General features: G+C 37.3%; 1 protein-coding gene across 1 annotated transcript in view; it reads left to right on the top strand.

Annotated features, from left to right (window-relative positions):
- Positions 1-25,052, top strand: part of RBFOX1 (RNA binding fox-1 homolog 1) — an 818,832-nt gene that overhangs the window by 499,812 nt on the left and 293,968 nt on the right. Inside the window, exon 6 of the mRNA XM_030459827.1 lies at positions 20,286-20,327. Coding sequence (XP_030315687.1) covers positions 20,286-20,327 — 42 coding nt within the window. The remainder of the gene's footprint in view (positions 1-20,285; positions 20,328-25,052) is intronic.

The following is a 25,052-nucleotide window of genomic DNA, read 5'->3' as shown; positions in this document are numbered from 1 at the left end:
GGATTCTGTGAATATGGATACGAAGTACTAGATCTTAGAAATGCTACACAGAAAAAAATCTGGAAGCTTTCCCAAGAGTTCAAGATAGTAAATTTATGGAAGGTAGAGAAAGGAGGGCCGGGAAGCTGATGGGCAAAAGGAAAAATGAAAGTTCTGTTTTGAACTTGAAGTAATTGTTAGATATCCATGAGGAGTTTTGTCAAAGAGGAGATTTAGTTGAAATATGTAAATTAGACAGATGACCCTGTGAGTCACATGAAAATGTCTTTGGTAGGTGATAAATGGCTGAAGATAAGATGTGTAGGGAAAAAAAGTTAGACAGCAAGGACAGGCACCTCTTAGAGCCCAGAAAAAAAAGCTGATGGTAGACAAGAAGATGACATAGATAATGAGAGGGTAATTACATGAGAAATTATGATCAGCTGTCTGGCTGATGTTGTAGAAAGTGGTTTACAGATGAGGTAAGGACATGAAGCTTTTAGCCTTGGCTTAGGAAACATTCATTAGAAGACTTCTCCAGCTGCATTGCTTTAAACAGATGGGTTGCTGTTGAAGGAATGCTCCATGATGGGACTGGAAACACTGCATTCTGCAAAGTCAGGGGTTATGGAACACAGAAATACAGCAAACATACTTTTAATCTTTGTTTTAAGATGGGGAAAACCGAGGGGGAACGGAGTGAGTGATTATGGAGAAGTATAAAGGTCTAGAAGTGAAAAGTGTGACCTTACAAGGGACAACAGAGGCCTGAAGTCTTTTAAGGAGGTAAAGGCCTCTCTAGAGAAGGAGAACAAGGATCATTTACAGCAAGGTTAGCTGCCTAGGCACAAAACCATGAGTTAAAAACCCTGGTAGGAATCTCTGTGAGCTGCATTGCACTGGAAAGACAAACAGGACAATTTGTTTCTGTCTTGGTGCTTCGTTGTTGAGTGTGGACAGATGCAGCATAGCAAGAATAAAGAATAATACTTTCTTCCAAGAATAAGAAGAATAAGGAATAATATTTTCTTCCAAGAATAAGGAATGATACTTTCTATTTGTAGAAGAAAGCCTTACATAAATATGCAAAATAATTATGCAGCTTCAAAATATTATATAAGAAATGGTAAAAGTAAGACTGGAATCAGGCTCTCTCGAATACCAAGTTGACTTATTATTTTCTTTGTATGATTATAGTGGAAATAATAGTAGATGTGATTGTCCAAGACAGCTTTATTGGTAAGGATGAGAAGGAGCCAAGATTTCTAAGCAGTGTCTAGAAACAAAAAAAAAAGTCTGAACAGTTTTTACAAAAAGATAGAAGACAGTAGAGTCTCACTTTTATAATGCAATGACAGAATAAAATATCCAGTAGTACAAAACCTGTTGCCTTTAGTGGTCTGAGATGTATCACTCTCAACTTCATACTTTCTTGTTTTAAAGAGAAAAATATTAATTTTCCTAATGAGTCATTCTAGAGCAGTTTTGCTTCCTATAATGTGAATCTTATTCTCCTAGGTTTTTTTTCATTTGCTTATAATTGTACTTATGAAATAATTTAGTCTGCAGGTGTAACCAAATCTGAGCCCTCAGGCTATTCTGTTCCCACAGTTAGTATGTAATTATTATAACGAGGCAAGTTAGTGTTCTATCTGATTAGAGTTGGAAGAGGAGATAATTGAATTGAAACAGGAATTCACAGAAATCTGTTATGTTTCTCAGTACTTTAGCTCTTTTGATTGCTTGTTTTACAATATTTTTTAATATTCCCTTGTTTTGTATTAAATTTACTAAGTGCCTACCTTATACAAAATACAAAAAATACCTTATAATACAAAATACCAAATGTATTTCTTTCATTCTGTGCTAACCTACTGAAAGTTATGCATAATAATGACAAAGTTAATGATCACTTGAAGTTTGTTGTGTTATGGCTACTTTTTGCCCTGCTTATCTAGTTCTAGATCAATTTTTAGGGAATAAATCTCCTAATTTATAATGAGCCACTTTCACACCAGCAGAAACATTAAAATAAAACCAAAGGTACTGAGTAAAATACATCACCACAGTTTCAGTTGGATGAATCAGTAGCTGCCCCTTTGGCTTCAGGTTGTACTTGGAGAAAGCTCTAACCCACTGAAGTTGTGAAGCTGAAAGATAAATAGAATTTGGTTGAGCAGATCCTGAAAAGGAAATGGTAAATCCAAGATGAGTTTCTCAGTTAGTCAAATAGTCACCAGTATAAACTGTAATGGTTCAGACTTCAATTAGAAAGATGAGGCCTTGCTCAAGTTAACCTTGTAAACTGGAAGGGTTATTGGTTATAAAATAAATGGTCCTGTTTTCTCCATTTTTGGATGGTGAAATTGTTACTGATGTTACCAATTTAAACTAGCTTTAGTCAAAGAGAAAAAATGGGGTTTAAAAGGAATGCAGATCCCTTATAAAACATTTGAAGTAGTTTTTTGTTATTGTTGTTTTTCCCAGTTTGTTAGCTTCACTACAGAATGATGACCTCTTGGTACCTGGAACATTTGTGCAGTTGAAAAGATTCCTGTATGCACTGTGATTGTTTTAAGCATACTGTATTATGGGTCACAGGAGAACCTGTGAAGTATAAGAACCTTTCCTGCTCCCTTTAGGGTTACAAAGCAATAGCTCTCTCCCCTAAAGAAGAAAGTATGTAAAATAGAAATGAAAAAGGAAGTGAAGTGAATGGTCTTTTCAAATCTTAAATACACCAAACTTTGTGTGTTAGGAGCAGGAGAAAAATGAGTGAAAAAGTTTTAGGAGTTGATTAATGAGGGCATCCAGAGGCAGGGCCATGGCAGAGTTTGCTGCCCATCTGAAAGCTCATCATGCTTTAAGGGGAAGCAAGCTCAAATAGACAACATAATGTAAATCAGATTTTTTTTGTCAGAAAGTTATAAATTATACTAGTTTTTAAATGGTGGACTGTCTAACTAGTTCACTGCTTTAAAAATTAAATCCATATTACAGTACACAGACCTTTTGTTTGTCTGATATAAATAATATTTTGGCAATGGCAGGGAAATAATCCAATTAAGTCTTGGGTTTTACTTTTTTTCTCCCTTGCCAAGTTAGCCTACCACATCAGAAGCCTGTGTGTGTACCAATTCTGATTATTGTTATGGTTACAAATCCAATTTTGATTGCATATTGTTTGGTGTACATATTGATAGCTTCCCCATGCTTTGCATGCTCAGGATTTACAAAGCATTTAATACATTATTTTGGTTGACATTTCTAACTTACATGTGAGGGCCTTGTTTGATGTCTTTGCTTATAAATTAAAAATACAGTGCTAAATCCTTAACAATTAAAAATAGTCTTATTTCAGAGTTCTTTCCTAGAAAAAAATAGCTTCATCCTGTCTGACTTCTCTGAAGAAAAACCAGATCCTAGCAATTCAGTAGCAGGAGGTCGTGCAAGTTAAAAGGCAAGATATATAAATACAAGGGCAAGATGTCACTCTGAAGTCCATATCAGCAAATGAGACCCCTCATTAATTAATGTTTCTTGCCAGTCCTCATGTCCCTCTCCACAGTGAGGCAGGAGGAACACTTCAGCTTCACTGTTCAGGCTCTCTGCAGCCCTTCCAGCTCCTCCCAGTGCTTTGTGCTACTTAGCATTTGGGTGCATGAGGCAGTGGATTTAGTGCTTCCCGTTTCAATCCCATTTCCCTGTGTCTGGCTGCACACCAGAGCTCTGGGCACAGGATGGAATTTTCAGAAATCTGCCCCTGCTGACTCGGAGGCTGCTCCAGCTCTGCTTGCTGACCTGCATACCTGAGTGTTTCAGGATGCTCGTGGAGCAGGACCACCTATTCCCAGCAAAGCTCCCAGGGACTGAATGAATGGCTCTCATATTGTATTGATTGTAGCCAATAAGTGGCTAAATGGTTTGATGCGAGGCAGAGGGATTATGAGGGGAAGAGAGAAGAGGCAGCTTGAAAGAAATCTGTGGTTTAATTACAGGATGAATTTCACCAATCCACCTCCCCCTAGGAATTTAACAAATAGGCCTAAGTGCACTTAGCTCTTCTTGACATCTGTTGAAATGATATCTGCCCGTGATGAGGGAATCCTGGGAATTGGTCTGAGGGTATTGTCAGGATCAGTGAGCCACAGGAAACTGCTTTTCTGGCTGCAAAATGAGACAAAAGAAAAGGCTACATGAGCAGTTTTAGGTTAAGCTGTAATGACTACAATTTTCATTACAGAATTCTCCTTTCTGATTTCACTATGCTGGCTCTGTCTTTAGAAAAATGCCAAGTAAATATTAAAAATGTGTTGAAACACAAGGAATGAAATATAAATTTAAGCTGGAATCAAAACCTATTCGTGGTGATGCTGCTGGTGGAAACTTGATATATGGCTCTGGAAAGCAACATCCAGGTTTCTCTCTGCTTGGGATGCATTCTGATATGTTACAAAACTTGGAATCTGTTGGGTAAACAATGGTGATAGCATAAAACCCAAGCTGGAGCTTTAGCTTCAATTCTATAGGAAGACAAATCTAGTGAAGACTGATGTTGTGTATTTGCTCATTTTGATTATATCTATAATTCAGAAGGAACTATGGAATACTTAATGCTTTCTGCTGCATTTCATAATATTTATACTACACCTCTGCAAAAGAAAACCTGGCAACACTTTTAAAGTCCTAAGAGATGTAAGTTTGCATTATTTGAAAGCTGTGCTTTCCTGTGCTTGGAGCATTTATGTGTATTATTAGCTCATAAATTACTTGTAGGTCGTTTCCTTTGAAAAAGTGATAAATGTTTATTTCAGAAGGTAGAAACAGAAGGTGAGCCAATGTATCCTCTTCTCTAAGGTACTCCTGTGTCATTGTGTGCATTCTAAGTACCCATTTTACCTCTGCAAGGACTAAAAAACCCACAAGATTAGGGCTGTTTGTTTCTTTTTTTCTTTACATATAATGTAAATTCTTCTGTCTGCAGTACTCATTTCCTATGATTGCTATAGACAGGTTGAAAGCAAAAATAGATGGTTAGTTTAAAACTGTAAAAGACAAATTAAGATTTCTGTCTCCAGGAGTTGTTTATTGCAAGGTTCATTTGCAAACACAGTAATTGAGGACAGAATTTCAGTTTTATGTAACCAGGCAATGTTTTCCTGGAAATGACTGAGTTTACATCCATCTAAATTCCTAATGCCTTCCACTTTTCTGCTCAAGGACTGCAATGATGTTAAATGGGCAAACCCAGGACAAAGGTGATAATTCACAGCAAAGCTAGAAATTTGGTAATTTGCTTTTTTTTTTCTGCTATATTTTTGAAAATCTGCATTGAAAATTCTTCTTAATGTGGGCATTCTGTGTGATGTGCAAACCAGCCCAAAAAGTGCTGACTCTAGGCTGAATGTCTTCATAATACTTCTTTACCATTTGCCCAAGTTGTAGTTCATTCAGTTCATTCAGTTTCTTATATTTAAATTTGGCTTTTGTTGGTTGGTTTTTTGGGGCCTTTTTGTTTTGTTCTCCTAATGTGCATCAGGCTAAGAAAGTAGATGAATGAAAATGGATCTGTAAGAATGCAGTAGCATTAGGATTGCCAATTTCCACTTTTTTGTTTGTTTTGGTTTGGTTTTTTTAATGCATATCAATAATTTTTGGTGGATGTTATAATACAGGCATTTGTCTGGGTACATTTTGCAGTAGCCAAAGAAAAGACATTACTGTTTAAAAAAGAAAAAGTATTAGTAAGTTACACAGCATTGTACTTCTCTGTATGGGCTGTTTTATTAGAAAATGAAAGTAACTCAGCACTATTCTCATTGGAAAACATTTCAGATATAGATAATTATGCTTGTGACACAGGGTGACTGAAGAGGGGTATTAAGCAAATATTGTGGCTCACTCTTTCTCCCAATGACCCATTAGTTCATTCTCCATCCCATTGTGGAGAGAGATTTCTCTGCAAGCTTGTCTGCCCTCTGAAAGAAGAGGGAGTTTTCCAAAAATATTACTAGGATCAATATTAGCAAAATACTGAAAGTGAAGTTATTAACATATTTCCACATTTCAAGCAGATGTTGGCTGCAGTTCTATGAAATATCTGCCATTCATTGGAAGTGTTTTGAAGTGCATAATTCAACTATCAGGCCAATTATTTTTTAGTGAGCTAACCAAGTGGGATTTAAAAAAAAAAACATATTTTCAATGCTGAATTAAGTGCCTTTCTTGCTTCCTCCTCTTTTTGTGGGACATGAGTAGTTTGTCAACACTTGGTTGTGGTCGAGGCAGCAAGGTGGGAGATCTAGAAAAAAAAAACAACCAAAAAGAACCCAAGAAAATCTGTAGCCAGAGTGACAGATCCTTAGGCAGAGCTATAAAATGTCCAGATCAGTAGCACAGAGCCATAAGAATATATTGACTGTGGCCCAAACTCATCAGAAGCTGGATCAATCTGGCTGCCTTGCATTAATTGGGAAATAGAGAGAAGGATGGGATCAATGATAGGCATGGAAGTGCAGTGGTAATGATGCCACAGCCAGATAATCCAATAACAGAGAACCTGAGGGATAGCATATTGGGATTCCACTGCTCAGCCCCTGTCACAATAAAGTATATCCTGCAATTATGGGGAAAAATGGAGCAGGCAGCAGTTGGGGAAGCCCAATCAGCCAGTGCCACAGTGGTTTTCCTGATTAAACACCAAGTTAAGTGGCACTCAAAGACTGCAACTTGTCTGCATTATAAAAGATAATCCTTAAATTAATGTGAAACTTTGTATTTTAATCAAAGCAAACTATGACTATTAAGATGTATGCAAGATTTCTAGTTAACTGGAAACATTAGCAATTTATAAACTCATCTCTCACTGTTGGGTAGAAGTAGAAAGGACCATATCCTGCATTGAGAGCCACCAGTTTCCCATGCTGAAAATCAATTAGAGCATATACAGACTGAAAGACCTGATGGGAAAAATAATACACTGAACAGACCCTTAGAGAATTCACATTTAGTTACCTTCCATAAAATGTCTGCCTGTGGTCACTGGTTTTAATCTGCTGAGTGTTCTGTGTTGACTGGGGGAGAGAATACATTTTTAGACAACAGTAATACCAGTCCAGACCTGCAGCTGAAGTTAGGAATCAGTGGTCATCTGCCTGTTCTGAGAATCAACAGGCAAAAATCCTTTCCAAAAAACAGCACTTGTCACATTAACAAGGACTGAATACCTTTCAGTTCCTTTACGTATTGATTTTTTTACTATATTAATGATACTTCATTTTTATTGTGGAGCTTTCCTGCAGGACCTTACCCCTAGTAATTTTTACTTCATTTTGCCAAAGGCACAGCTTTTGTTTTAAGGCACAGCTTTGTGTGGAGGATGCTGGAAGCCTGCAGTGGCCAAGCAGCAGCATCTCAGAGGTTCCTGCTGAAGGAATGAGTGGGTTTGGTCCTTCCCTCTTACCGAGGCTGAATGATCTGAGGAGCTTGGTCCTTTCTGCTTTTTGGAAGGGAAAAGTAGAGCCACAGTTCTTGGTGATTTTTCCTTCTCTCTTACTGACAGTGTTTCTCTCTTACTGGGGTTTTTGCAGAGAGAAATGCCTGGTCTCAGAGGTGCTGGATGTGAAAGAGTACAAGGGCTGTTGTTGAGTTGTGGGTTTGCACAAAAAGGGATTTGTTCCCAAAAGGGAAATAGTTGGCTGCATAACAGCTGAGGAATCTGTGGAACATTCTGCTTTGCCTTCTGGATCTCACTGACTGCTTCACTTTCAGTACCAGATGGGTCCTGGAATGTTTCAACTCAACTCAGTCAGTTTACAGCTTTTCATATGTCTGCTTACGTTGGAATTGGACTGAGATTTTGACACTCCAGAGTTCTTCCTACTCCTTCAACAGAACCTGTCACTGTTTCCACATGGAAATCTAAAGGGTTTTTTCATGAAGAAAATAACTTTGCTACTCTTGGTGTGGTTTTTTTCCTTTAATAAAGTTGCTGAGGCAGAAAAATTGGGGACAATTATTTATGCTAATGGCAAACAAACAAAAAGATTCATGTTCCTCTGTTAAAGAATATTGGTTACAACACCTCTGAGAGCTCAAGCACCTTTGGTTCTGGAGCAGTGAGCTCTAGAAGCAACATGGTCATTTGGGATTGTCCATCCATCCCAGTTCATCCCTTGAAGCAGAAAATCCAAGCTTCAGCTCATATCTTCAGTTTCCTTTTTAATGTGGGGTAATTCCCCCAGTATTCTTGGGAACCTGTACCAGGCAATGTTTGCCAGGGCTTTTCTTGTGCCTCTTTAAAGTTGATTATACTGGTGAGGAATAAAATGAGAAAAGAAACAAGATTCCTCACATGGTTACAATGGGAATGCAGGGGTGAAATTGGGGAGATAGTTTATCCTGAAGCTTCTAAAAAGCTCCAAGTGTTTGTTTTCAATATAATAATGTAATTTATAACTAGTCCTGAGATTTGTCTGGGACTGCTTAAATGAGCTGGGAGCAAATCATATCTTTTTGTTTCTCTGTAAAAACAAAATTATGTTCTTCAGATTTTTCTTCCTTGAAGAATACTGCAGAATAACCAAAAATGAAGATGACCAAACTGTGAATGTAGTGCTACCATACTAGATTTTAATAGGATCTATTTCTAATAGCATTTGAAATCGATGGTTTGATGAATATTTCCTAAACATATTTTTGATTGCATGAAGTGTTAACAGGTAGCATTACACCTCCTATCATAAAAGTAACAGCAAACAAGAGTTCAGACTCTGGTGGTAAATAATTGCTGTGGAACAAACCCTTGCCTTCCCTCAGTCTTTGTTTGGTTGGTTTTGCCACTAGGGAATTATTTCAAGACATGAAAACTGTATTCAAGTGATGTTCCAGGAGTTAATGAGATCTACCAGACCTTCTTTCTTTCCAAGACAATTAATTTCAAGCCAGCCTGTGTTAGAGAAAGTATTGAGCAACTGGTTTTATCATTGCTGGAGTGCTGTATGTGCAATATTAGAATGGAAATATTGTGTTTCCTTTCAAGTTTTGAGTAATCCCAAAAGACTTGGAAGTTGCTATGAGGAATTCTGTAAAGTCTAAGTGAAAGAGTTCAGGTGTTTCCTCCACCTCTTTTTTAGGTTATTCCTCTTACTTAAGGAAAAATTCAAACACCTCAAGATTAAGGAAAATCAAGACATTTTCTGCTAAGACTGAAGTAATAATGGATAGCCTAAAGGCATCGACCTAAATCAACAAACTGATTCTAGAAAAGCTTTTTTTTTTTTTAAGCATTTTTGTCTCTCAATGACGTTGCTTAGTGCCACCAGTCACGTATGAATTTAGCAGGACAGTATCTTCCTAATAGAAGAACTTAAATTCTTACCTGTGCTGTTAGTAGTTTAATATAATTATAATATAGTATTATAGGTGTCTGCATCTTTGTAGTCCATTCCTTAATAGGTCTTATTTGGGGTACCTTGATTTGAAGTATCTTAAGGCCTCTATTATCCCACTTTTGCTCTGGTTTGGTTTTTGTTTGTTACTTTTCACAAATAGATAAAACTTGGTGGGTTTTTTGGTAGGACTGGGGAGGTCATGACGTGCTTGAAAACTGTTTTTTTCCATGGGAATCTGGTTGTTCCGTGGAAGTACAATGACAGGATAATGACCCTAGAAGGTCTTACAGGCTTGGAAAAGAGAGAAAAGAAAAAGAGAGACTTTTACCCTCTTCCAAAGTGTTGTTTCATCTGTAATTAGCTGAGGCAAGATCATCCAAATAGAGGAATTAGTGAGCTAATTGAGTAGTCTAGCAAGGAGGGACTCCACTGGGATTAATTAACTTATCTAGATATTAAAGAGAAAGCAGAATATTTCTTCTTTTTTCCACCCTGTGATTTGCCATCTATTTCTCTTAAATACAGCCCCTCCTAAGCAGGAAAATAAAGGATTAATTTTTTATTTTTAACGTTTTGAGAGCAAGAAAAGTAATTAAAATTATCTTCATTTATGCTGACAACCTGCTTCTTTGTTTTACAGTCTAGACTAAGGGACACCTGAGTCCCCTTGGGAAGGATTATTGACGGTTGGTCCAACTTCTTTGCTGATAAAATCAATAAAACAAAGGAAATAAGGAAATAAAATCAATGTTTGCCCTAATCTTAGGATACAAGCCACACACACACTATAAAATATGGCAGAATACTGCTTACTCAGCAGGTTCAGCTCTGGGAATCAAACAGAACAGAGAATGACTAAAAAACATATAGGAAATGAAAAAAAAAAATAAATCTCCTCAATAGATGGCTGCAAATAGCTGTTTCTGTAAGATCAAGGTGTATTGCTTTTATTCCCTTTAGGCAAAACTTCTCAGTATTGACATATATCCAGCTTGGACAGATAAAAGGTGGTTGGTTGGTTGACTGGTTGGCTGTTTTTTCCCTTCACAGTTTTTTTAGTCACAAGTCTCCAGGCTCCTAAATGTGCACATGTGAATTAGAGGCTTTGAGGAATCAAGTGAAAGGCTTTGGAAAAAATCCAAGGTATCTCTTTGGTGGGTTTTAAGTCTGGCTTTATTTACTAAAGAATGGTGTAGAGTCGTTTTAATGAGTTACTGAACTGTTCTGGAATGGGAAGCATATGCTGACTGAAGGTTAGATTCTGGTAGCTTGTCTCTCATTTTTTACAAGAGGGCTTTATCTTCAATATGAACCAGACAGAGAGAAGAAACTGAGGGGGAAAAAAATATGGCAAACTGATGCTTCCAACCAGATTTTTGGCTTTGAGTGAAAGCCTTTAAAATGGGCACTACTTGAACTTTCCAGCCACAGAACCCCATGGACTTGGGGTTTCCAGTCCAGTGGCAGCTGGTGCAGGTTGGGGGAGCCTGAGCCCTGTGCCTGGGTTGCAGGGAAAGCTCAGTGCCCTAAAAACCTCCTGCACCAGTGTCTCAGTATCTGCAGGAGAGGGCAATGAGCATACAGAAAGCTGCCAGAACATTATTAAGGTGAACATACTCTGCAGGACTTTCTATTCTTGTCTATCTGGCAAGATAAAACAAATAATAAGATAAGATCTGGCAAAGATAAGACAAATGTCTTTATCACCCTATTGTTAACCAGCTCTAATTATGCAAAAAAAAGTACCTTTTTAGTTGCCTGTTTGCTCACTTAACTAAGATTTTTGCTGCTTCTTCAGCCTTTGTGGGTTTTGTCCAAAGCTGTTGTAAGTCCTGTTTCTTTAAAGATGTGTTTAGAACATCTTGGTGCAATTTTCCTTCTGTCTTCTCCACTTTGTAGTTGTTTCTAGCTCACAGTTTTCCCAGACTTTAGAAACTCAGACCTTTAGGCTGTATCTTATTAGAGGTGCTTAGTTCCTGCAAGGTTTACTCAAGTGATGGTGGGTTTTGGCTACCAGAAACGCCACAGGTTGGACTTAGTTGTCCCCATGACTGACATTGCAATGTAACTGAGGTAAAAATTCTTCAGCAAAAGGATCTTTTCACAATAGAAAGGAATTTTTATATTTTTATTTTTGTGTGGCATGTGCACATCAGGAACTTCTATCCAAGTTATTAAACAGAGCCCTATCACAGAATATGCATAACAAAGATGTAAAAGGCCTGAATTCAAGTCTCTAGACACCATTAGAAATCAAAACAATTGTTCTGATGTGTTGAGAAAGCAGACAAGTAACCTAATGCAGAGAAGCATTCCCTACCCTTTTAATTGCTGCTTCTCCTGTCTCAGCAAGTGAGGTAATTGATGTTTTACTCCCCAAATTGATCTTGGTGTTTCAGGTAGTTAGCAGCCCAGAATGGCTTCTACATCATATCACTAAAAATTGATTCATCTCATAAACTAATACCTGGAAAATTCCCTAAACCTGAAGACTTAGCTTGCTTAAAAATAAGGAGTTTGTGTGGATCTGGAGTCCACTGGACTAGATGCTGATTTACCTGTGCAGAACATCACAGGACTCTTCCTCCTCTTTTGAATTCTTGTTACCATCTCCTCACCAGGGGCACCTACAGCAGAGCTTTAAGGATCTCCAAATTACTTCTCTGTGATACTTTCTGTATTCCTTCTTAAGTGAAAGTAATTGTTTAGTATCATAGCAGACTTGGTAAAGAGGGGCAAAAAAGAAATAATCTGCTGACCAAAGCAACTTTGAGTAATTTTTGCATATTTATCTGATTGCAAAAGAGGAAGTTCTACAAAATCTCTGTAGATGTAAAAGCAGCAAAGAATTGTTACAAACAGAGGAAAAAAGATGAGTGGAAAGCAGTGAGCTGGATGACAGCTTGAGACTGTGGCTGTGCTGTGTTGAATCCACAGGTTGTATGCACCACCACACTGTGAGCATCATTTGCATGCAAATGAGGATGGAATGTACCTTTTTAATTGTTTTGCTAATTATTACATTAATCACACATATTATTACATGACTTTGAGATTAGTTATTAATGTAGTGTTTTGTTTATTCTGTGAAAACAGAGGTAAAGGTAGAAGAGGGACTTCCCTCCCTCTTCTTTAAGATAGAGCTACAGATAACTGTATATATAGAAAACATAGATGGAACTCTTCCATCTCATTAAGGATGGAAGTCCTTTCAAACTGGCTTAAGACATAGCAGAAAAATGAAAATATAGTTTTATGAAGTAGAAAAGAGGCTATATTTAGTGTAAACCAGGATGATACTTAGATCTTTCATGTATATCTAGTAAAAGATTTCTGTTTTCTAAGCTGACAGGCCTTCAGGTCACAGTTTATTTCACCCCAGGATAATTCCCAGGTTTTTAGAGCTGTTGGCAGCAGCACTTGCATGCAGAAGGATCAAATGCAGCACATTATTAAGATTATTTCCACAGGCTACAACAGAATTTTGAAGCTTGTTATCATGGAGGTCATTGAAGAACAGGATGTCCCATTTGTAAATGAGCATGGCACAGCTATACCCAAGTTTCAGTGTTTCCTTTTCTGTTTATGGGCCAGTGAAGCCATTGCTGTGGTCTCATTAAAAGGTGAAAGAACTTAACTTTTGTGAGCTGCACCTGATTTTTGCCATTAAGTGTGTCTTTTTCTTAACAGAAAAGCAAAGAACACTTTAAATGAGACTCATTTCTTCAAGGTAACCTTACAGCTTCTGAGTGAGAAGAATATATTGCCAGAATGGATGCTCTTCTATGACAACCTCTAAATGTCTTTCATTATTAAGTGTCAAGGTTTCTTTAGGAAAGCTTTAGAAATTCTTGGGAGAAATGTTTCATTGCAGCAAGCTGTAGTGCTGCCACTAAAAATATATTGCTAATTAAAGTTTATTGACAGGCTTTGTAATGTGTTCTTAAAACAAGTGAGAGCACTGAGAAGTTATTGAATGCCAAGCACTGCATCTTCTCTAGTTAGTTAAGCTGTTTAGGAGAGGAGATTAAGGCACTCTGCCCTTCCTTTCATTATGCACTTATTGGGTTTGAGTATTGTGCAGAATAAAACAGTTTCAGGATACCAGTGCTGAAAAGACTCAAAATTTAGTTTTTCCCCTCAATTTTTCACTTCTGGCCACGAACAAGTTGGAATTTTAGTTTAAATCCTTCCAAGGCCTTAAAGGTGCTTTTCCCCATGAAGGAAAAGAATTCTGACTTTTCAGGGGGCTGTTCCTGAGCAAAGTATTCAGATACTGCAGATTTCATTCTGTAGACCATTTCTCATCACATGCTTAGGTGTATCCAGCTCTGTTCTAAACCAAAAGCATCTGTGTTTCTCCCATGACAGGTGTTTGCCTTCATTTTTTTTTTGCAGTCACCTTATACTGACCAGAATATCCATAGAAAGTACTTGCATTCACGTGGCCTGGGTTATTCCTTAGTAACAAGGTTTGGAATTTGCACACAAATCCTGCTTATGCTGCCAGTTCTTACCTCTTTAAGAAAGCAAAAAACAAGGGAAGAAATAAAATAATAGCTTGACCAACCATCTAAATTAAACTCTACAAAATTAAACTCTACCTTAACACACTAGTAATAATTTTCTCTTCACAATATAAGAAACTATTCTATATAAAATGGAGTTTGTATTTAAACCCTGTCTTAATTTTATGTTTTGGTCGTTGTTGATTATCTTTACTCTGCAGCATAGGAGATATTTTGCCTTCTTTATGTAATGCAGACCCTTAGCCTTAATTTCAAAAGCTGGCAGCAGAGTATCTTACACTCAGATATTAATTAATATGTTGGATTTTTTCATTCTTTATTTACACCAGCTTCAGAGTTAATCACTTAATTGGCATTCATACCCTTATCTGCTTTTTTTTGTTTCTGGTTAGAGACTTTAAGGAAAGAGGCTTAACATCCATTTTCCAAAAGTTACAAGATTTTACAAGACTAAATTCCTGTCCTAACAACAATCTTATGAAGCAAAAATTATTTATGCTCCAGTAAACAGTGTAATATGTGTAATAAGGCAGGGTTGGACTGGGAGCATTTGCATCTAGGATAACACAGCTTTAATGCTATACTGGTTGTTGCTTTAATATCCTAGGATTTTTAATTACTTCTTCCATCATGTCCATTTTTTCTGTTTAGTGCAGTGCCTTTGCCTTCTGACTTTTCCTTATAATACACACTGCATGGAAATGGAGTGAAATGCACTATAGCTGCTCTTTTATGTATAACAGGAGTTTATATTCTAAATTAAGTATGACTTAAGTTTCTCCTGGCATTGCCCCATGCAGAATTTTAATGCATACAGAATTTCAGTTTTAGGCTTTCCTCCACAAGTCTTTTTTTCCAGAATGGTACTTGCAAAAAAATATTTTCTTAGAGACCTTTTCCTAGTTTTTAATAAAGTACCCAGGAAAATCATTTCCAATAGAAATGCACCAGTGCTTTAATGTTTAGTCACATGGTGTAGATGAAAAATAGACATAAAGCAGTTTTTTTGCCTTTTTGTGCTTTTCACCAGGGCACACCAGAGACTGAGGGTTCCTAAAAATTTTATAGAAAAACTACTTCTGTAGTAAGATGGATTGTGGGAACATGAGAAAAGCTGTGGTGCTAGAGCACCTTCCATGTCTTTTACTTAAAGGGGATGTCAGAAAGGTTTATTGAATAATACCATGAATTGCCTTGGTTACACTCAGGTGGTCAAAGGCAAACTCAGTGACAGGGGTATCTGTGATCTTTAGCACTCTTTGCTGCAAGCTAATTAAAAAAATAAAGAAATAACCCCCACCCCCCCAAAAAAATAATTGAAAAAAGCAAAACCAAAAACCCCAACCCCCAAACATGGATTTGCTGTAAATCAGTGTTGGTCAGGCAGTATAGGGAATTTTGCTGAAATGTGAATTCTTAGTCTGAAGCCAAGAAAAGATGGGAATTCAACTTAGAGGGGTTTTTATTGATTAAAGGAGCCTTTTTATGCAAGGAAATAATTGCCTACAACTGTTTTAATACATCAGTTATTTTCAAAGTGTTTCTATTTTGATATGGAGATTTTTTTACTTCTTTTTGCCTTCATAAAGTTACTCCATTTGGCATATTTTTCTAATTTGAGAGAAAGAAGAAAAGAAGAGTTATAAATGCCTAGAAAACCATAGATTATTTTTTATGGAAGACGAGATGGTCTCCATTTGCATTTACAGCTTTACAAGGATTGTAGCACTAGGCTTTTTTTTTTTTTTTTTTTTATGGAAATGCTTAATCTGAGCTCAATGGGCCATAATAATAGCCTGTTTCTTCCAGGAGAAATTAACCCACTTGTATGTGACACTTGAAACCTTAACTCTGCTTAGTATTATGCACAGAACTGGAGACAGTTCTTCAACCAAAGATATTTATGACAGCAGAGCTTGTCCATATACAACACAAAGCCAAGGGCATTGAAGAATAAATCAGCCCTTCCAGCTACTGCTGGAGCACAGTAACTGATGGTTTTAATAAAACCCCATGAAATTAAAATTCTCTGCATGCAAACACACACACCTAGCCAAGAGAAGCCTGAAGCTCTCTGTTCCTAAACATTTGCATTTACATACACACTTGTACCTCTTTGTGTTGCTAACACAACATACACAAAAAGGCTCCAGGTTTTCAGCACTGTGCCATCCCATTAGACTGTCTTCAGCATTTGGGGGCTTCAAGGAGTCATATGTAGAAAAATAAAATAATTAAATTAACCAGCTTGTAGAAGAAAAGGTCCCATTTACTCCTTGGGGAAGAAATAGCCTTGATTTTCTGTTTGAAAGCCTCCTGATGCTGCTGTAAGTCACTACCAAAGGCTCTGACAGCCCCCACTTTGGGTTGGGATCATCCTATGTGTTTTAGCAATTAGTGGTCTTTTTAATGAGTCTTTTGTGTTTCAGCTTCAGTGTCTCCTTTATGGCTCTGGGATCTCTTGGGATGGATCTTGTTGCTTCATTTGTGTTAGGTTTTCAGATGAAGTACTGAGAAGCCATTTTAAATTAATAGACAACAGTATTTTTACATTAAGGTATAAGCTTATCTTGCCACATATTAAATAACTTATGGCATCATTTCTTCTTAATTCTGTAGGGCAATGAGACAGTGAAAAGCAGCATGCAATGAAATGATGCAAGGGAAGTGACTGCACATGAAAGATGTCAGACACACTGGGGGGATCTTTTGTAGCTCAGAAACTTTGTGCAATATGGCAAGGAAGAGTCATAGAAAGTTAGGGGTTGGAAGGGACCTCGAGATTATCTGGTCCAACTTCCCCTGCCAAAGCAGGGTCACACAGGAACCCAAACACTTAATTATATGAGTATCTAATAAGAGAAAACACTGATTTTTTCAAATAGGATGAAATAGTGTGGACTGCCTCAAAGTATCTGGTGAAATGCAGCAAATGCCACTGTAACAGAGTTAATCTGTGGTTTAGTTTCAGCCATTTAATCCCTGTATGAATGAGGAGAAATACGAGACCTAAATCAGATAAAGCAGCAGCTCCTAATTGGGAAGTTAAATTCTGGTAAAAGCCCTGTGACTGATCTGTGCCAAGGCTTTTGCAGCTGCTTCTCATGCTCCAGAGTTAATATGTAGGTATTGACTGGAACCCATCCTTTCCCAATAAAACCAGGCACATTGGTACATTTCATGTAATCATATTTGCATTGCCCTTTTTGAGGTGAAAGAAGACAAAAATGTTGGAGGACCTTTCCTGGAACTCCTGTTAAAGTAGAGCTGCCCAGAAAATCATGGATAAATCTGGTCTAGTTGCTCACTGGAAACAGGATAGCTTTATATATACTTTTTTTTTTTTTTTTCAGAATGCAGGCTAAATCCATTTACCACAAATGTTTACTTGTGGTAAAATAGCTAGAATTTAAAAGACATCAGCTGTTCACTTGCTGTTTCTAAACCTCTGGGACTGAGCTCCATTTCAAACGACCTTATCCTGAAAATATTTTGATTTTTTAAATGCAAAGTAAAATACTTGGGAATGTAACAGGATGTACTGTAACAGGAATTGGTTTTCTTTGACAGTTTAAGCAGTCTTTCTGCAAATAACCTTGCCTCATCACCTAAACCCTTTCTTTAAAATTACATTTAAAAAACTTGGCATTAAAAAAATCTCCCCAGGAGGACTTGTTATTCCTTATGCCCTCTCAGTCAGTTCACTGCATCCATAGATGGATCCTGATTTCCATTTGGGTTCAGTTCCTTCAGAGCTGGGCCTTGCATGTCCTTCTGAAGAGTGGATGAGAGAAATAGATTTCAGAAATCTGAATTCTCTCACCTGCTGCTGCTGTTTAAAGAAAACAAAACATTTTTCCCCATTCTGTTTGTGCTCATGAGCTCACAGGACAATGAGATAAGCAGGTTGTATTCCATAGATTATTTCCAAAGGAATTTTTGTTTAAAATGATGAAGCCTGTTTGTGTCCTACAAACAAGATTATTGTCTTATAAAAAGCCCTGTAGTCTCCAACTATTGCTCAAGTTCTTGAACTTCTTTTCCTTGATGAAATCCTTTAAAGAAAATCGATATTTTAGGCATTTTTCCACTAAATTATAGTGTATGAGAGCTTGACATAATGACACTGAAACTATTGACCAGGTTCTCTGTGCAGTCTTGAACTAAAAGAAATAAATAGTTGATTGCATATTGTTCAATCCAGAGACATAATGAGAGAAGTTTATGATTTAGACTCCCTGGGTTTAGAAATTTCAGGATGTGCACAAGGTTTGCTTCTAAGGCCTCCTGATCATTAATTAAATATGTTCTGGCTTTCAGTTTTTCTCATTTATCTGTACAGGTTTACACGATGTAAATGCATTATTTATGTTTTCCCTTAAGTGCTCAGTGCTGCCAGGATGTTTCTCTTAAACTGGCATAGATAGTCAGAAAAGACAGAATGAAAGAGCAAATTTGGCACTGGTTAGCTGCACAAAAAGCCATTTGTGCCCAAATAAGCCTCTCCCTGATGTATTTTAATAAACCTGAGCTGATTAATAGACAGATGACAAAGAGATGGCATCACTGTTTGAACTGTGAAAAATACATTTCCATTAAGGTAACTTTGGTTTGCTTCATTTTTGCTTTTTAATTGCATCCTAATAATGCCTAACCCCTGAGCCTGGCTGCTTTTCTTCTGGAAAGTCTCTGGTATGAAGGGTGGTGAGGGAGATAGCTCCATGGAATCTCACTCTCCTGGGGGAAGCTGGCACCTAAATAGTGTTTGTGATTACAGCTAGAACACGGAGTTTGGAATTAATCATTTGCTGAACTTGGAAGGAAGGAAATTGCTGCCTTTGGGATGTCCTGCATAACGTTCCTTCTGCCTTCCTCCATTTCTTTTGGTAAAAAATGACATGGATATTGAGTGAGTTGGTCTCTTCTCACTGGTGACAGATGACAGGACAAGGGGAAATGGCTTCAAGTTGCATCAGGAGAGGTTTAGGTTGGACATCAGGAGAAACTTCTGTACAGAAAGGGTTGTGAAGCACTGGGACAGGCTCCCCAAGGAGGTGGTTGAGTCTTCATCCCTGAAAGTGTTTAAAAATCACCTGGATGTAGTGCTTGGGGAGATGGTTTAGTGGTGGGACATCAGGAATAGGGTAATAGGGTTAGGACGAGGCAGGACTTGATGATCTTGAAGGTCTTTTCCAGCCTGAGCAATTCTATGATTTTATAATTTTTACACAGTGTAAATGGAGGCATCTAGAGCAGATTCAGAGCTAAAATTAAGTTTTATATAAGACTTAGCACACTTCTAATGCAGACTAATATAACTAGAAAGTAATTTTTAAATCGTGTGAAGGCATGAACTTTGGAAAATGGAATCATTAGTCTGCCAAAGATAGTCACGTTAGCTGTACCTGATTTTACTCCTTAGGGGAAGATTGTACATAGACACGTGTTTTAAAATCCTTTTTCCTTTCCTTCCCTGCTAGAGAACTTAAAGAAACTTATCAGCACAGGATTTGGTGTTGTAAGATTGGTTTTTTTTTTACAGAGGCGTTGTTTTAAAACTTCTGCTACGTGTAGAGAAGGTTTAGCTTGTAGTTTATTTATTAGGACTCATTTTTCTGTGCTGAAAAAGAGGCTGGCAGTTTTATTCTTCTGTAAGTAACCTATCTCTACTTGAGAAGATCCCCTGGTCATCGTCACAGCAGAGGTAAAATACCTCATACAAGTGGATATTGGTTCATGTTTTAACTTCTTGTAAGTGCAAGGTAGCAAAAAGTGTACTCTAAACATCTGAAAACAGCCTTAGAAAACATTGCATCAAATTCCTTTTCATCTTTTGTGACTTTGCCATGGCCACTAAACATTGGAGCTGAACATAAAGGCAGCAGGATGGAAAAAATAGGCATTAGAATCAAGTCTTTTTCAGAGTTATTTTTATACCAGGCTGGAAGTGGAAGTTGTCATAGGAATAGTCTTATCTCTTTATGATTCTTATCTTTATTTCTGAGGTATATATCAAGGTATCTTAGCAGTTGGATATTCAGAAATGTGACACAGACTTGAGATACAACAGAAAAAGGGGAAAGCTCTTTCCTCACCTCAACTGCCAATGGGTCTTGAAAATCTCAGAAAAGCTTTTATACTTCAGACTTGTCCTGGGTTCTGGTGTTTATTTGCTTTTGACCTTAGGAAGTTTAAAATAAGTGAAACAATAATCCTGCTTTTCCAGCAATGATTTAACTCCCCAGTACAATATTGAGTTTAGGCTCATGGCTGTTTCCAATTCCGACTTCCAATTGATGTAAGAGATGTAACCTAACAGCTCTTTTGTGGCAAGAATGCTGTGCTTTCAAAGCTTGTTGGTTTTTTTTCTTTTTTCCTCTTGTAGAGTTCAAAGCAACAGATGAGTTGTGAAAGAGAACAACTAAGGGTGAGTGCAATGATATGCAAAATGTTCTGTTTCTTTAAAACATAAGGAGAATCCAGTTTGTGCTATTGGTAGATGGATTACTTAGAAGGAACATACTTAGCTCATTTGTTGCTTGTTGGTAACTGCTGGACATACCTCTATATAGAGCAGTTTCGGTAGATACAGACTTTTCTTCCATAATTAAGTGAGATTTGACAGTAAAGACCTCTTCACGGGAGCACTTGACATGTGAAGGTGGTGGTGAAGTTCACTGTAGTGAACTACAGTGGTGAGGTTAGTAGTGGTGAAGGTCACTGTGTTGCTCAGAGTTTTTCCAGTGCTAGTTTGTTTTCCAACAAGAAGGTACAAACTTTTTGATTCTTCATAGTCTGCGTGCTTTCAGCAAGAAATCAGTGCCAAGAACTTGTGAGAACTGGCAGGAAAGGTCCAAGTTTGTCTATTGGTTGTGTACGGCCTGTAAACAAGATGGAATTCCTGAACCCAGGTTGCTGACCTTTTTTTTGGTTTGTTTTCCCTTTTTCTCATGTTGAAATGACTCTTTTAAACAGGTTCTGGTTCCTGCTTCCTCCAATTGCTGCCATATCTCTGCAGATACTTTTCCATGACAAGTATTTAATTCTTTAACTGATTGATTTCATGATAAGTTTGGAGAGGAAAAAAGCTGTTTGGTCATCCAGATGTTCTTTAATAGGCATCTGGTTATTGATACTGGATAGTGGCTATTTTCTTGACATCTGATGCACAAGTAGATCAGGAGAGGCAGGCCTGAAGTGTGAGGTTTTTATGGAAACAAAATTATTCTTGGAAATAGGAAAAAAAAGCATCTTTTTGTTTGCAGTTTACTAGCCATCAGCAGTGCCTGCATGATTTGGAAGTATGAAGAATACAGCCTGAAAATGAGTTGTGCAGGGTTTGAAACATTCATCTGTTCATTAGATGAACTTCATCAACATATCTAGATGCTTCAGCTGGTCCTCACCACACCTGCAATGGCAAACAAATTATGCAAAAATGATGCATCACATATTGCTCTTGATCCTTTTCTTGCTGTTGAACTGAAGCTGAAGTGACAAAGCTTTTGTTTTAGCAGTTGTAGTGTCTCAGAGCAGCTGTCAAAGTTAAACTATTGCAATAGTACCTGAAGGACAATCTCCTCATGAGGTAGCTGTGCCATGATAAGGAGAGTTTTCATTTGGTTTTATTATTTTTAATTTTTTTTCCCTTTGAATGAAGAAAAATATCATTTTGAAACATAAAGGCAGGAGATCCCCTCCTCTTTCTTCAAGTAAATCTGTGCAGTTTTTCTAAGCAGTGGATAAATTGTGATGCAGTAAAACTTTCCTGGATCTTTCTATCCCAGTACCACCCATGTCTAACAACGAGCTCAGTGCAGATGATGCCTTTGTGGCATCAAAATGCAACTTTCCCCAACAACTTAGTTAAAAAAGCACATCTGTAACCTACTAAGATGAGGTACATCTCCTTCCATGTGCCTTTCCTCTTCTGTGGAATACACTTAGCAGTTAAAATTCTGCACTGAGGGTGGGTGGGATGCAGTGAAAGCACCACAGCCACCCTCCAGCTACAGCTTGTGGCTGTAGCACAAAATCTCTGCAAAAATCTGTGCAGCATCTCCAAGCCCTGAAGAAGTTCCAAAATAAAGGAAAGAAAGGCTTGCTTAAAGCCTAGTAGTGTAAATAAAAATATTTAGGCATCGTGTGGCTATAGAAAGGAATATCCAAGAGTTACTTCCATCTTTTATTAAGGTATTTCTCACTTCTTATGTGTTTTGTTGGCTTTGGAATTCTAAAGGCAAAGCAGAGACTCAGAGTTCTGGAATAAAGCAGTTGGAGTAATGAAACTCATACATATAGGAACCTCTGGCTATTATACATTATATTTACATTGAATTATAATTCTGATAATTAAAGAAGTCTGTGTATTACAACCCTTTTGGGCTCAAGCTTTGAAAATGAGTGACCACAAGTTGGTAATTTATTCACCTTGCCAGCCTGCTACAGTTCTCAGCTAGATATTAATGCTTATACCTGAATTATGTAAATGAGAATTCATACAGAAAGCTATGGCCAATTTATCTCTAGCACAGGTTGTGTTTGTCAGGTTTTTTCCACTTGACTATATAACACAAGCTGACTGGTATATTTCCATCCAATCTAAAAAAATAAATAAATTGCAAAGCATTAATACCATTTTTTTCCTTTTTTTTTTTTTTTTTTCCCCCTGAGTTTCCCTTTTCTTGGAAGTGATTTTCATTACCATGTGCTACCTTGAATATTAATTTATTTTTTTCACACTTACAAAAATGCTTTTTAATATTGCTTCATTTAAATCAAGTACTAAACACCTAATATGTCTTTAAAGGGAAATTGACTCATCAAAGCCACTCAGCTCCATCTACACTCTGTTGTGGATTTTTGATTGCTTGCTTTTGCTTCTTTCCCCAGGGAGTTTCCACGAGGCCTTTCTCACTTGAGTGGGGAGTTTGGGGTTTTGTCTGGATGGTGATATTGGGTTGTGTGTCTTTTCTCACCAGGATCAAGTGAAAAATCTCAATAAGCTTTTTAGTTTTAGGTTAATAGGCTGGATTTTTAACATACTCTTTAGTCTTTCTACCTGGTGGCTTTCTAATCTCATTTATTCATCTATCAAATAACTGAAAGAACAACTAGATTTTTAAGGGGAACAAGACAGGCATAAAGTATTATTATAACTAATAAAAAAATTTACAATCCAAATGATGGAGTGTTATAGAGACATCTATCCACTGGGCCACATTGACTCCTTGAACCAGGACTGTTCAAAGCAGAGAGAATGAATCAATATTGATTACAGTATTGTGGTGGTGATGGTAATGGCATTTTTGTATTCTATAAAATCTGTTGAAGCCTTACTGCTTTAAACTGCTTTACTTCTCTACTAAATGATTTACTTAAGCTTTTTGAAGTAGCTGAGAAATGTTTTCAAGGCAGCAAAGTTCCAAGAAGGAATAAGTTAATAGTAAACAGAAATGCAGATGCATGCATCAGTGTTAATATGTATGTATTTATGAAAAACATCTATATTATATAAATAAACTACAATTGAAGGATTGCATCCTACAGACTTGTAGTTGATGTACAAGTTGAGTAGTAGAGTTGAGTGTACGACGTACTGGTCACATAAAGATGGAAACCTTGGCTTCAGATAGGTTATAGGGTTATAGAAAAATGTGTAATAGTTCTTAATCTCTTTAATTTTTTTTGGAAGCAAGAGCACCTGCACAGTGGTTGTGTTCTGCTTTATTGCTCAGGAAAATCCCAAGTTGAACTGCAAGACAAGTCTTTGTGTTAAACAGAAATGCTTTTCTTAAGTTACAGAATCCCCAGTGAATGTGTATAATTTCTGGGAAACAGGATAGAGATATAAAAATAAGGGATGCTAAACCAAAATGATGTTTTATCAAACTGACATCACTTTTGAGCCATCTTGAAGCTTTGGACTCAGGCATGAAGCTATTCCTGTTGTTTCTGTATTGTTGTTCCTGTATTCCTCCTGTTTGGGAGACAAACCAAGACATGTACAGAACGTGCAGAATACCTTCAGCTCTATGAATTTTTCATCACAAAGCCTTGCAGCAAAAACATTTTTTTTAGAAAAAATACCAGCCAACATTTTCACTCTTTTCACTGTGTTTGCAGCAACTCTTGTACAGCAAGATCTGCAAGCAAACATCCCTGCTCCATGGATCTCCATGCACTATGGAGATGTTGGAAAGGGGTGTAGTGACCTCGTTATTATCTGCTGGCACTATGGGGGCAGCAATGCAAAGGTTTTTTTATTTCAGTTTATTTAGTTGTGTATATTGACCTGCAGTGTGGATTTACAGCTACTTAACTATGTTATACTGCTGTAAATACCAGTACTTCCCAAGTAATTTCATGTTGAGCTTTCATTCAGAAACACTTGCTCCTCAAATACAACTGTGCCACATTTAAGGAAATTTTAAATCCAGAGTTGAGTTTTTAAAAGGATTTTTTTTTTTTAATTTTTAAAAGGAGTTTTTTTAAAAGGAAATTTGAAATCCAGAGTTTTTTCTAGCAAGGATGGGACTGATGGGCTGAAGTTTCCTAATACATTTGAAGTGAACTTCTGAAAATCATCCCCATTTAGGCACACGTGTCCATATTAGCAGGACTTTGCACATATTAAGAAAACACAGCATTAGCTATTGTCTCATTAATCACAAATGGTTCCAGTAAGTGACAAGAGATACTGGAAAAAACATGGTCTGAGACCTATTAAAAGGAAATGTTCAGTGAGTCTCAAGGTAGAAGCCAAAAAAAAAAAAAAAAAAAAAAAGAAAAGGCTATGGAGGATATATGCAGACATAAAGATGATGGAGAGAGTCCTACAAGACACAAAATGAAAGGCAGGCAAAGATGCCTGAAGTGTTTTTGTGGTCTGGAAGGCAGCCAAACGGGCATTGATTTATTAAAGAGCAGCATCAGAGCCTCCTTCTCTTGATGTGCTGGTGCCATTAGAGGTCCTCAAGCAGTCTCTGGTTTCCTTGATAATGGAGAACAGGAATTTCAAACAAAACACCAAGATAAGATCCTGAAGCCAGTTATTTCCCAGATCTGTGCCACTGCCAGACCATCACTTTGCCTCATCCCTGACTGAAGAATTGGATGTAAAGTCTGCAAGGGTTTGCACATCTGAGTTCCC

Source organism: Calypte anna, chromosome 14, assembly GCF_003957555.1.
Source record: "Calypte anna isolate BGI_N300 chromosome 14, bCalAnn1_v1.p, whole genome shotgun sequence".
NCBI lineage: Eukaryota > Metazoa > Chordata > Aves > Apodiformes > Trochilidae > Calypte > Calypte anna.
This window is presented reverse-complemented; position numbering and strand designations above follow the sequence as displayed.